General features: G+C 53.4%; 1 protein-coding gene across 1 annotated transcript; it reads right to left on the minus strand.

The window, feature by feature from the left end:
- Positions 1-2,752: 2,752 nt before the first annotated feature.
- Positions 2,753-5,600, minus strand: SOWAHD (sosondowah ankyrin repeat domain family member D). The gene has a single exon (XM_036066380.2). It carries the CDS (start codon positions 5,325-5,327, stop codon positions 4,359-4,361), a length of 969 nt encoding a protein of 322 aa, XP_035922273.2. The 5' UTR covers positions 5,328-5,600; the 3' UTR covers positions 2,753-4,358.
- Positions 5,601-13,430: the final 7,830 nt, after the last annotated feature.

Consider the following 13,430-nt stretch of genomic DNA (forward strand, 5'->3'; position numbering starts at 1 on the left):
TCAAATGAGTGGCAAGGGGGAAGAAGAGCCCTTAGGAGGCGGGGTGTGGAATGGTGGGTAGGGGATGGAAGGGGGCTTTTGTGTAGATAATAGGGCAGGAGATGAAGGACTTGCATGCTTTTATTCTCCTCAGAGGACTTCGGGTTTGGTCCTGACTCTAGTCTGTGACTTTCTCGGGAAACCGCATCTCACCTACTTAGTACTTGGTGGGCCCTTCCTAACTTGCGGCTTTGACTTGTGCGGGCCATGGAACAAGCTGTGGGCTCGCTGCGATTCTGCCTGAGGTCCAAGTATGTCGGTCATGGAGAACATTAGCGAGGGAGGCACCATCTCCTTTGAGGAACAGCAGAGAGACAGGAACCTGCAATCAGTGCGCACGCATTTTAGAGAGGGGTTAACACAGGGAACCACAAGAACCTTCCGGGACCACCCTGGCCGAGAAACCAGCTTTACCACAACAGCCCGCCGAACACCTCTCCGTTCTTCCAAACGGCGGCCCATTTTCTCGGCAGCGCGCTGCGGGGGGATGCGGATCCGTGATGTCAAACCCTCTGAACCCCGCGAGGGGGATTGGATCGGTCCCCTTTTACCGATGAGGAACGCATGACTCCGAGGGGTGAGTGACCGGCAGTGCGCATCGGAACCCGGGTCAGGCCGAGCGCGGAGCCCACCAGTGGTTTTGAACCTGGCTGGGTGGGGGGGTTCTGTTCGCCTGGGCCTTTCCCACATGGGGCTTCGAGGTCAGCTTCGTGACAGCAAATTCTATGGAGGAAAAAAAAGTTTGAAAGCCAGTGCTCCCCACAGGGTTCTTTGAACTTTTCAGCTGAAGCCCGACTTTTCTTGAAGCGTTTCGTTTCGCCAGAATGGCTCTGCTTGCGTGATGCTCCCCCGCCCCGCGCCCCTCACCCCCTACCCCCTACGCGCCCCCCCCCCGCCCGTTGTCGCCCTGCTCCCTGACACATCCATTCTCCACGTGACTGCCAGAGGGACTCCTCTAGAATCCCATCAGGTTACTCCTCTGCTTAGAAACCTCTGGCTCCCAGCTACCTTTAGGTTAAAATCTCCGTTCCTCTTTTAGCCTCATCTATGAGACCCTTAGTGATCTGAGCCCCCATCCACTTCTCCAGCTTTGCCCTTAATCACTCCCCAGCTCCCACCTTCCTGCCAAACCGGCTGACTTACATTTCCTGGTACTTACTCTCTTCTCCCGGACGGACCAGACCAGACGTACCTTACTCCGTACTCCCGGCGGCTCTGCCAGGAGGCCCCTCCCCTTCTCCACCGACCAACTCCCACTCACCCCTGGAGCCTCAGACCAGGCCTTACCTTCCTTCCTGGAAAGCCTTCCCTGCATCTCACCCCCGGGTCAGGCCCCGCCCTGGTGCAGCACCCCCCACCCCCAACTGCCATGCTCACCTGTCACAGCCCTGCTTCTGTCACCTTTGCTTGTCCCTTGCTCCACTAGAATGCAGATTTGCATCATCTGCCTAACTCCGTTTTGCTCCCCTGGAAAACAGTTTCTTAGGGAATTTGTTCTTTCTCTTGGGGTAAGCATACCAGTCTTGCCTCAAAAAGCATACCAGAAATGCCAATGGCTTGATGTTAGGCATGGAGAGTTTTCAGCATGGGAGTTTGTCCCCTGCAGCCAAACCTCAATTTTACATGGAGGAGGTAGGCCAGGGACTATCACATGATGAGAAAAATCTGTGGGGAAGAATAGCTGACTGCAGGAGAAACGACAGAAAGCGCTTTCGAACCTTCCGGCTGACTTGGTTTTCTTGTTGGAAAAAGCAGGGCAGATGCTTGTCTCCAGTCCCCAGATCTGCTACTAGTTAAGATGCTTAGGTTCAGACTTCTCCCGTGAAGAGGGGACTACCGTTCTAAGTGTCCTTTGAATGTGGGGCAAAGGCACAAGCCACGCTTCCCTCCAAGCCAGGAGCCTGCAGACCCAGCCATTGGGCAGGAAGGCCCTGTCCCAGCAGTCTTCACCAAGCCCCACCAGCCTTAGCAGCTGTCAAAGGCGACTGTGGAGCAGAACCTGCAGCCCTGCATCTATAAAATGGGCATGTGTGTGTGTAGGGGGGCACCTGGGTGGCTCAGTTGGGTAAGCTTAAGCGTCTGACTTCCAATCAGGTCGTGATCTTGGGGTCCTGGGAGGGAGCCCTGCTCAGCGGGGAGTCTGCTTTTCCCTCTCCCTCTGCCCCTCCCCCCTGGCTCGTGCTCTGTCTCTCAAATAAATAAATTCTTTAAAAAAACTATAAGGGCGCCTGGGTGGCTCAGTTGGTTAAGCGACTGCCTTCGGCTCAGGTCATGATCCCGGAGTCCCGGGATCGAGTCCCACATCGGGCTCCCTGCTCGGCGGGGAGTCTGCTTCTCCCTCTAACCCTACCCCCTCTTGCGCTCTCTCTCTCACTCTCTCTCTCTCTCTCAAATAAATAAATAAATAAATAAATAAATCTTTAAAAAAACTATAAAATGGGCACAGGGATGGAGGGAGTTATGCCAGATGCTGATGCCAACTGCCAAGATCCAGGAACCGTTCGCCTTCCTCCTTTCAAACATTGAAGAAGTTCATTGAGAACGAAAAGTTATTGCTACATCACACTGTGCAAATTTGTTTTAAGGTGTAGTTCCTAGAAACATGTGACAGGCTGAAAACATTGATAGGGAGGGTTTGGATCATTTTAGGGATGAGAAGAATCTAATGGGTTATTAAGGGAAGATCGGAACATTTCTAGCACAGAGGATGTAATGGGGTGGGGGGCAAACGGGACCGCCAGGTGGAGATGGAAACCTGTATGGATGAGCTCAGGGTAGTGTTTCTGGGCTTTCTGTGTTTGGTGATGACTGTTTCTCCCTGGTGTTCAAGGGCAGGGAGGGGAGGGCTGGGGATGCAACAGTCCATTGCAAGGGCGGCCCAAGCTTCTAGGGATACAGTGCTATTTTTGAAAATGCACTGTTCTCTGGGGCGCCTGGGTGGCTCAGTCGGTTAAGCGTCTGCCTTCGGCTCAGGTCATGATCCCAGGGTCCTGGGATCGAGCCCCGATTCAGGCTCCCTACTCAGGAGTCTGCTTCTCCCTCTCCTCCTCCCCCTGCCAATGCTCTCTCTCTCTCTCCCCCACCCCCCGCGCGCTCATTCTCTCTCTCAAGTAAATAAATAAAATCAAAAAAAAAAAAAAAAATGCACTGTTCTCTAAGGCAGCATGGATCCCTAGCCACCAACTGCTTTCCCTCCTCTCAGTCAAAGTCAACCCTCCTGTATTCTACTGGCTTCATACGATTTCTGAATGGGAGCCAGTTTCCAAACTACAACTTATGTATTAGATGTAATTAAAAAGCAATGCCAAGGATTAAAGCCCTATCTTGGAAAAAGCGTCGATGGGTGTGTCCCCCAGGAGGGCAGAAGTCAAGGTAAATTACATGACTCACCACAAAAACATCAGAAATGTACATTTGGAGATTTTCCCCTTTTACCACCCTTCTGCCCCCTACAGACAACTCGTCTAGGATGAGACTTGTGCCAGAAGCGGGACCTAGCTGCCAAAAGAGTCCGGCAGACAGGCAAACTGTGTGTCTCCACTCAGAGCCGAGGTGAGTGTAGCTCCTTCCAGCGCCCCGCTTGGCCATTTGCTGTGGGAACAAGGTCCAGAGCCTCCCGGATCACTAGCTCATGGCCATGGGTTGGTGAACTCTTCCCCGCGAATGTAGGAAGCTTCCCGCACTCAGTGGTTAATGAAAAAAAAAAAAAAGTCACTCAAAGGACAGCTTTGTCATGTGAAAGGAAAACATACCCGGCTTTAATATGCTTAAGAAGTCATCCGTGATACATTAGAAAAAGTACCGGTAAAGCCTGGATGTCTCAGGAGCAGGGTTGGGGGGGAGGGTGAGTGCCCGCAGGAACAGCCGAGTCTAACCTTCAGTTAGGAGCTTCCTCTGTACCAGTGGGTTCCAGTCTTAACTCATTCTTCTAGCAAGCGCTTCCCAATACACGCAGAGCTTCTGCCTGCCCAGAAATGGCTCCTGGAAGCCTTACTTTTCCTCTCCCAAGCAGGACCACACTCCTGCCCCTAACTCCTTAGTCCCCTAGTTTTGGGGACTAGTTTTGCGCCAGGACAGCTTTGGTCTTTGCGCTCTCTCTCGGTGAGGGTTTCTCGGTCCCCAGGTCTCCTGGCCGGTGGCCGTAGGTGACCTGGGACAGGTACCTGCGACAAACCTGGAGGTGGTCCGCTGCTTGCAGGCCCAGCGCACTCGGCTGCGGCCGGAGCTGCCGCCCCTTCGGGTGGGGCCCGAGACCACCCGAGACCGAGGCCTCGACCGCAGCGTCGCGGTCCGTCCGCGCTCTCCAGTCCCTGTCGCCCTCAACGGTCCTGGAAGAAGGGGAACATCTGGCGGAGGAGGCCCTGAATTTGCGCCACCCGGCTGCCCGCGTAGCTCTTCCCCTTGCCGGGCGACGCCGCCGCTCTCGCCGGGGCCTCCACGGAGCCCGTGCCCACCGAGCTCGGGGTCCGTCGCAGCGCCCGGGCGGCGGCGCTGCTGCTGTTGTTGTTGGCGTTGATCCGCTCGCAGCCGCCCGCCGGCTCCCAGTCCTCGGCCCCCGACAGCTCCCGCAGGCTCTGGGGCGCGTCGGGCCGCAGGTAGTGACAGGCCCTGTGGCCGCTGTAGTCGCGGCGCGAGGGGTCAGCCCCCAAGGCGCCCACCAGCACCTTGATGACCATGTCGTGGCCCTGCAGGGCGGCCAGGTGGAGGGGCGTGAGGCCGCCGCTGCCCGAGGCGCTCACGTCGAGCTGCAGCCCCCGGCGCTGGGCGAAGTCGTGCACCAGGATGAGCTCCTCGTGGCACCCGTGCTTGGCCAACCAGTGCAGCACCGTGTAGCCCGTGATCGGGTCGCAGCGCAGCAGCAGGGCGGGCTCGGCTTCCAGCTGCTCCCACAGCACCTCCAGGCGGCCCTCGGCGGCCGCCAGGATCCACGCGTGCTCGTGGGGCTCCAGGCACAGCCCGCCGCCGCCGCCCTGCCCGTTCGGCGCGTTCGGCCCGGCCGGGCACTGCTCCTCGGCGCGCTCCTCCGACAGCCCGCCGGCGGCGGCCGCCCCCTGCAGCCCGAGCAGCTCCCGCAGCGCTCCCCGCCGGCGGCCCGAGCCCGCTCCCGAGAGCATCAGCGAGCCGTACACGAGGGGGTCCCGGGAGGCGGCGGCGTGGCCCCGGTACCTGCCCCGCGTGCCGGCGTCCACTCTCCAGGGGCAGGGCTGCAGGGCGCTCCGCGGGCTCAGCGCGCTGGCGGCGAGGGAGGCCTTGGGCCCCGGGCTCGCGGGCCCCCGGGGCTCGGCCATGGTCTTGCCGCCGCCGCGGCGCTTCCAGTGTCGAGCGTTCGCTGCCCTTCCCGGGCCCCTCCGGGAGAGGAACTGGCGCTGGCGTTGGGGAAGGAAGCGGCTTGAGCAATTGGGCTCTGGGAGGGAGGGAGCAAAGGAGGGGAGAGGGAGGGAGAGAGCCAGCGAGCCGAGGGAGGGCCCCCGCGCGGGAGGTGGGGGGCGTGGAGGGGTGGGAGCTCCGGGCCCGGGCCCGGGGACCAGGCCCTCTGGCGCCCCGCGGGGACCGCCGCCACCTCCGCGTCCCCGGGTGGCGGGCGGCCCCGCCCCAAACGGCCAGGTGAGCCGGGCCAGCCCCGCCTCCCGCACCGCGCGCGACGGTGGGGCTGGCGCGGGGCGGGGGCGAGCGGGCCCCGAGCGCCCCAGCCGCCGGCTTCTCGCCATCCCCGCGGCTGCCGGGGTGAAGAGGCTCTAGGGCGCCCCCTCCCCGGCGGGCTGAGCTCGGCCGGCAGCCAAGGCCTCCGGGAGCGCGATCCTTGAGCTCCTGGGCGCTGGCTCCCCGCCCCCCTCCTTCGCCCTTCCCTCTTATCTCCTGCACTTTGTCCCCGAGCAGCCTTTGTCCCGCCCCGAGCATTCAGCGAGGCGGCCTGGGACTCGGGCTCCCCTGCCTTGCCCTTTGTATGGCCTTGACCCTCCCCGCAGATCCTGGAGTTGCCCGGGATTCCTGCAGAGGAACCCGAGACAAGGATCCAGGCAGAAGCTCTTGCGGGGGAACTGGGAAAATATTCGCGCCTGGGTGGCTTAGTCATTAAGCGTCTGCCTTCGGCTCAGGTCATGGTCCCGGTGTCCTGGGATCGAGCCCCGCATCGGGCTCCCTGCTTGGCGGGAAGCCTGCTTCTCCCTCTCCCACTCCCCCTGCTTGTGTTCCCTCTCTCGCTGTGTCTCTCTCTGTCAAATAAATAAATAAAATCTTAAAAAAAAAATAATAAAGGTGTTCCCTTCTTCCCCGCGGGTTCCCGCTCGGCCCTCCGCCCTCTTCTCCTCTTTAACCTTCCCCAAGTTGGCTTGAAGAAGCAGGCGCAGGTGAATCCGTCAGCTGCCACGGGAACGCCCTGCCCTTTTCAGGGATGTGTCCCTGTTGTCTCCTCGAGGATATTTTACCTCATCCTAAGAGTGGCCTTCTCTTTGCTCTTCCTTTCCCTCAATAAGTGGTAGTTCTTGCCTCCTGCCCCCCACCATGTTAGGGAGTTCAGTTAGTGGACGACAGGGACCCTCAGACGATTCTTGAGTCAGAGAGGGACACAGCCGTGATTAAGGTGGTGTTTGGGAAGATGATTCTGGGAGAGGCAGACAAGAAGGCAGGAGACTGTTCCGACAGTCTAGGCCAAAGGTGATGGGGGGTCAAGCCAAGCCAGCCCACTCCACTGGGCCCACCTGTGATGGAAGGTATCAGAGGCTTTCCTCCTTGGCCCTCAAATATTTTGCCCTAAATATCTTGAGCTTTCCTTCATGACAGCCTATGCATTTGTCATCAATGTTTGAACATTTATTATGTGCCGGACACTGTGCTAGATGCTTTATATATATGTTAACACTTTTAATCCTCCCAGCCACGTCAAAAGCTAAGTATTATTACTGTCCCCAGTTTGCAGAGAGATTGAGGTCACTTGCTCAAGGTCACCCAGCAGGAAGTGGCAGAGCAGGTCTGTGTGACACCACAGCCTTTGTCCTGGCACCGAGGGACTGGCATTCAAGCCAGGCTTATCAACTGCAGATCACTCACACAAGCCCCAAATTCCAGCCCAACAGAGGGCCTTGCCTTGACCTGAACATATCTTGAAGTCGCCCTCCTCTTCTAGAATGTCCTCCCTCAGAGCTTCTGTCTCGGGACGTTCTCCCTGTCCTTCAAGGTTGGCCTCAGCTTCCACCTTCTCCAGCGTGCCTCCTCTGATGACCCCAGCCCAGGGTGATCGCTCTCCGCCCCTCCCCTCCCCCCCCCCCCCCCCCCCCCCCGCCCCAGCCGGCTGGTTGTCTTCCTCCTCTGGTACCCAGCCCAGACGGCCCTGTGTTGTGTCTCTCTTCCCTTGCTCTGACACGCCAGCTAGACTCGAGACTCTTTGATGACGGTGTCATACTATCCTTGTGCCCCTAGTAGGTGCGGGAGAACCAGTTCTTGCCTTGTTCTGGATTGGCCGCCTGGGAAGCTGTGATTGCGTGTGCACGTGGAGGGGGGCGCTGTGTGCGGGCGTGTTAGGGGTGCGTCTGCAGTCGGAGCTTCCGTGCCCACTCCCACACCCCTGCCTCACGCTGCACCTCCGGGACACCAAAAACAGCTCACAGATTTCATCGGTTCGTAGAAAATAAGATAGTGATCGCGTAGTTGCTTCGCTGAGCCAACTAGCCAAAGCCACCTCTTGGCCTTTGCTGACTCCTCAGGGACCAGGCCCAGGCCCAGCGTGGGCCCCAGGCTTTCAGGCTTTCATTTTCAAAATGAACCCTGACTGACAAGCAGCTACTTCCGCTGCTCTGGAAACTCCCCTCCACAACCCCGAATCTGTAAACACCAAACCACACGCGTGCACACACACTTCCAGAATATGCAAACAGCTGCAGCAATATTTTTTTTTAATCAAAATGCCAGCATGGAGAATGCAGGATGGAAGAATGCTTGGACTATTAATTTTCCTCGCCACTAAGCAAGCAAGTCCCTTCCCTATCAGCACTAACAATATCTCCGGTTCCAGTCCAAAGACCGCAAAGACAATTGCCTGACCAGCTGTGCACACCCATGCCACACGCGCCCTCGCTTAGCTCTGTTGCCAGGGACCGAAGCCACGGCACCTCCCTAACGACTCGTTCCTTCTTTACTTAGCAAGTACTTCCTACCCGAGGTCACCAGCTGCATACACGGGTCCCCAGAGCCACAGCACCCCGTCTCTATTCCAGTAGAGAGGGTCTCTGGAATTTCAGAGCTGGGAGTGGGGTAGAGGATGCAGAAAGCAGAAGGGACAGTCGGGACCGCCCCCCCAAAATGAAGATGCCCATCGCCTTGAGGTGGCTGCTCCCTCCCAAGGGAGTGGGGCAGAAATCCCTCAAGCCCTTGGAAATAGTCTCCCCCAAAGGTGCACACGGGGTGGGTATTTGCATTTCAAATGGCGATGCCTGGTGTCTCTTCCAAATAGCCTCTCTGATGTACTTGTTGGGTTTGTTTACAGATCCTGGACTATTTGAACTAGAACTTCATGTTTCGTTGGTCGTTTCTTCATTTTTCAGATGTGGTTTAACTGTCAGAAGGGGTGGCAGGAAGCAGAGAAATTTAAAGCCGAAGTGTTAGGCATACATTGAAACTCAATCTCAACGAAAAGGGAGAGGGGCTCGCATATCTTATTAGAAGTCAGTGGGGAGTGATTATTGAGCTGCAAAGATGTAATTTGCATGCAACTTTTCAGGAACATGTTCCTGGGGGGAAGCCAAAGGCACATGTATCTTTGGCTCTCAGTGGCGTTTGCCAGTGAGGCTTAGGGATTTAGAGAAATCCATGGCTGCAAAACAGGCAAGAGGGGGATATGTGGCATATGGGAAGGAAAGTCCCTCCAGCTTCTATAATCCTTGCTGATGGAGGGAGCAGGGAACATTCTTGAGGTTCTAGATATAAAATAGATTTTCTTTCTTCCGGAAACCTGTGCTGATATCATCACGTGATTCTCAATGAAGGAGAAAGCCACGAGAGAAAGCTCCTTTCCCACTGAGCAAAAGAGTGTGTGGCTGTGTGTGCGAGTGTATGCTTGAGTGTGTGTTCGTGTGTGTGCACACACTGCCGGGTGTTACCGTCTCTGGTTGTCATTTTCCCCTTTCCAAGGGCCAGGGCTTTACACGAGGACACCCCTGGGAAAGGTTTAACATTCTGAATACCTTTTCCTTGGCTGATAGAACAAATCATTTAAAGACACTTCAGGGCGCCTGGGTGGCTCAGTCGGTGAAGCGTCTGCCTTCAGCTCAGGTCATGATCCCAGGGTCCTGGGATCCTCGTCAGGCTCCCTGCTCAGCGGGGAATATGCTTCTCCCTCTCCCTCTGCCCCTCCCCTCTGCTCATGCTCTTTGTCCCTCTCTCTCTCTCATAAATAAATAAAAAATCTTTTTGGGAGGGGGGCAGCAAAGCAAGGTTTATTGAGTGATAGCAAAGTGATAGTACAAAGCTCCCGAGGAGGGAGGGGACCTGAGAGCGTTGCCCTAAATAAATAAAAAATCTTTAAAAAAATTAGCATATAGTTAAAAAAAAAAAAAAAGACCTGGGCTGCAATGGCTTAACTGGATTCCACATGTCAAGCATGGGCCCTGAAGTGCGACGAGGAAAAAAAAAAAAAAATTCCCGCGCACGTTATACTGATATCCCGGAGAAGACACACGAGGGCGCTCTAAGCAAGTAGAGCTCCAGCAAACCAGAAAGGTCGTACAGATGTCAACCTGGGAGGGAAGAGGCATTTGCAGGTCTTTTGTCGATGTGGATTCAGGTTTTGGCCCAGGCGGCTCACCCTTGGCCCGTAAGTAGATGCGAAGAAGAAGGTGCTAGCATCCGGGCCTGTGGGGGAGAAGGCCGGGGTGTCATCTTGAAGAGAACGGGAACAATCTGGAAAGAGGAGGATGGTGAACAGAACAAAGTGTTTCCTTACTTTATTCAAGAGGGGTAGGCTTCTGTAATATGAAAGGCTTGGAATAATAATCCCTTGTGATTTTCAAAGCGCTTTCATGGTTTTTAATGATCTCTTTGGCCCAGGCAGCAAGCCTGTGAGGTATGTAGCGAAGACAGTATTTATATCCAATTCACACAGAAGAGTGAGAGAGGTTAAGTGACCTGCCCGGAGTCACACAGCTCGAAAGTGGTGGAGCAGGGTCTGCGCTCCTGCCTCCATGTCATGCTGCCTTACGTGGGTCTGGTGGGCCAAGGCAGCTTGTCAGCCGCACTGTGCAGTATGGGGATGCCTTCCGCCTTCTGTTTCTAATCCAGACGCCCCGTGCCCCAAATCACCCAAGGTAGCACTCCTTAGCAATAAGGGTGACAGCTACCTGCTGGTCCTGAGCCCTTGGGTACCTGGCAGGCCCTGTGCCAAGCATTAAACGTGCATAATCATACATGAAAGCTCCTAGCAGTTGTATTCACAACAGCCGAAAGGTCGAAACGATCCCAATGTCCAACAATGAGTGGATAAACTAAATGCGGCGTACCCCCGCAGTGGAATATTACTTGGTCATAACAAGGAATGAAATAATGACACATGCTACAACATGGAAGGACCCTGAAAGCACGAGGCTTAGTGAAAGAAGCCAGACACAAAAGACCGCATATTGCCTGATTCCATTTATAGGAAATGTCCAGAAGAGGCAAATCCGTAGAGACAGAAAGTAGGTTAGCGGTTGCCCAGGCTGGGGGGTGGGGCGGAGGCAGGAAAGGGCTATTGGAGAATGACTGCTAATGGGTACAGGTTTCTTTCTGGGGTGTCCAAAAGGTTCTGGAATTAGATCATGGTGATGGTCGCATAACCGTGTGAATATACTAAAAATCACTGAGGTGCACACTTTAAAAGGGTGAATTATATGGCATGTGGATTATATTTCAGTAAAGCTGTCACAAAAAAAAGAGCATTCTCTCTCTTAATCTTTACAACTCTAAGAGATGGCGACTAGTGAGAAATTGAGGCCCAACGAAAATAATAATGTGGTCACGTTCACTCAGCTAGTAAGTGTCAAGGGAACCCATCCGATCTGGCCTGACCTCAGGGCTCATGCCTGTGACCATCTCTTACACTGTCCCTAGTGCTTCCCTCAGACAGAGCCAACATTCACTGAGGACTTAATATTATGTGCCAAGCACATTACGTTCATGATCTTGCTGATGCCTAAAACAAGGTAGATACTATGAAAGCAGTAGTCTCCCAACTTTTTTTTTTTTTGAAGAAGAGATAGTGTGTGCATGTGCGCGAGCTGGAGTTGGGGGGGGCAGAGGGAGAGGGAGAGAGAGAATCCCAAGCAGGCTCTACCCTCAGCACAGAGCCCAATGTGGGGCTCAATCTCACAACCCCAAGATCATGACCCAAGCCAGCCGAAATCAAGAGTCCAATGCTTAACCGACTGAGCCACCCATGCGCCCCAGGTGTCCCAACTTTTTTGATTGCACATCCCTTGAATGAAAATATTTTGAGCCAGTATTCCCCACATTTGAGGGTTTTGTAATTTCAAAACGATGTGTTACTCTACTAATATATGATGTATATTAGAAAGCATACACAAAAAGGACATTTTCATGGATGAGACAAGGATGAGATAAACTGATTTCAAATAACTTAAACTTTTTATATACTTAGAGTACAAAATTGATTTTGACTGTCACTGCAATGTTATCATTAATAAATCTTTTCAGAAGAGAATGTGATTGCATATGCTTCATTTTTTAAAAACCTCAGCTTAGGAGCACCTGAGTGGCTCAGTCGGTTAAGCGTCTGCCTTCAGCTCAGGTCGTGATCCCAGGGTCCTGGGATCGAGTCCCACGTCTGGCTCCCTGCTCAGCAGGGAGTCTGCTTCTCCCTCTGCCCCTCCCCCTGCTTGTGCTCTCTCACTCTCTCTAAAAATAAATAAATAAAATCCTTTAAAAAAAGCCAAACCTAGGGCGCCTGGGTGGTTCCAGTTGGTTAAGCGACTGCCTTCGGCTCAGGTCATGATCCTGGAGTCCCTGGATCGAGTCCCGCATCGGGCTCCCTGCTCGGCGGGGAGTCTGCTTCTCCCTCTGACCCTCCCCACTCCCCCCTCTCATGTGCTCTCTCTCTCATTCTCTCTTTCTCTCTCTCAAATAAATAAATAAAATCTTAAAAAAAAATAAAAAATAAAAAAACCCAAACCTCAGGTTAACACTGTAATATAGCTATGCAAAGGTGTGGTTCTGAACTTAGTTTATTTCCGCACTTGGCCTCAGGGGCTGTCATAGATGAGAAAGATACCAGCCACCAACAGAAGGCCAGTTCCACTGGCTGGGCTTACTACATCATGATTCTCATTTTTCAATTCCACCCACCAATTAGGCAACGGTTTTTGATGAAATTCAGCTGGTAAACAAACGGTCACCTTTCCTGATGTCAGTCATTGGTTCTTGCCAACGAGTCAGCGCCCGTTGCACTTCTGTGTTTTTAACAAATGTCTCCAAAACCCACAAAAACTCTACACTGGAAAGATTTTAAACCAGGGTAGAAAATTTCAGTCCCAGGTTTGTAAGTGTACAGATACGAGAGGTTTTCTAGGTATGCAACTTAAGTCATTTTTGGCAATAAAATTACATAACAGTGAAAACACATGTATTCGTTTTCCAAATGTTCTCTCCATGTACTGAGTTTCCTTCCAAAGCGGTTACTTTCTCACTCATTCTTAAAATATCAATCTAACTTTGAATAGCTAGATTGGGTGTATTTATTATAATTGTTTTATTTTTTATTTTTTTAAACTACATTTTTTGCCATTTAATCGGGAAATTGTTGATCTTTTAAAAAGATTTATTTATTTGAGAGAGCGAGAGAGCACAAGCAGATGGGAAGAGGCAGAAGCAGGCTCCCCACTGAGCAGGGAGCCCAATGCGGGACTCGATCCCAGGACCCTGGGATCATGACCCTAACTGAAGGCAGACGCTTAACCAACCGAGCCACCCAGGCGCCCAAATTGTTGTTGTTGTTTTTTTTTTAATGTTCACTGACTGCTCTAGGACACCATGGAAGAAATCAGTAAATTTGAAACACCTTTGTGGGAAAGGAAAGCGTATCTTTTAGGTTGAAACTCTTTTTTTTTTTTTAGGTTGAAACTCTTTTAAGGACTTTGTCACTAAACACTCAGCCTCTGTGTGGTACCGAGGTGACCATGGGAGTATCATTCTCTACCTTGTTACAAAATAGAACACTTTGCATATTTCACGCTTCCAGTTTCTTAGCTGAAACAGCTTCCCAATTTTCTCAGTAAACTTACCTTGAAATCCACCCCCCACCTTTTGAAAAAAAATCCTGTCAAAGCAGCACTACTGTATTTCCAGTTTTTCTATAAGATATTTTTAAAAATTAAGGGGTGCCTGACCAGCTCAGTCAGTAGAGCATGCGA

This window comes from Halichoerus grypus, chromosome X (assembly GCF_964656455.1).
Source record: "Halichoerus grypus chromosome X, mHalGry1.hap1.1, whole genome shotgun sequence".
Classification (NCBI taxonomy): domain Eukaryota; kingdom Metazoa; phylum Chordata; class Mammalia; order Carnivora; family Phocidae; genus Halichoerus; species Halichoerus grypus.

Excerpts from the sequence above, each read along its gene's own strand:
- SOWAHD (XM_036066380.2), bottom strand. The coding sequence starts at position 5,327 with ATGGCCGAGCCCCGGGGGCCCGCGAGCCCGGGGCCCAAGGCCTCCCTC.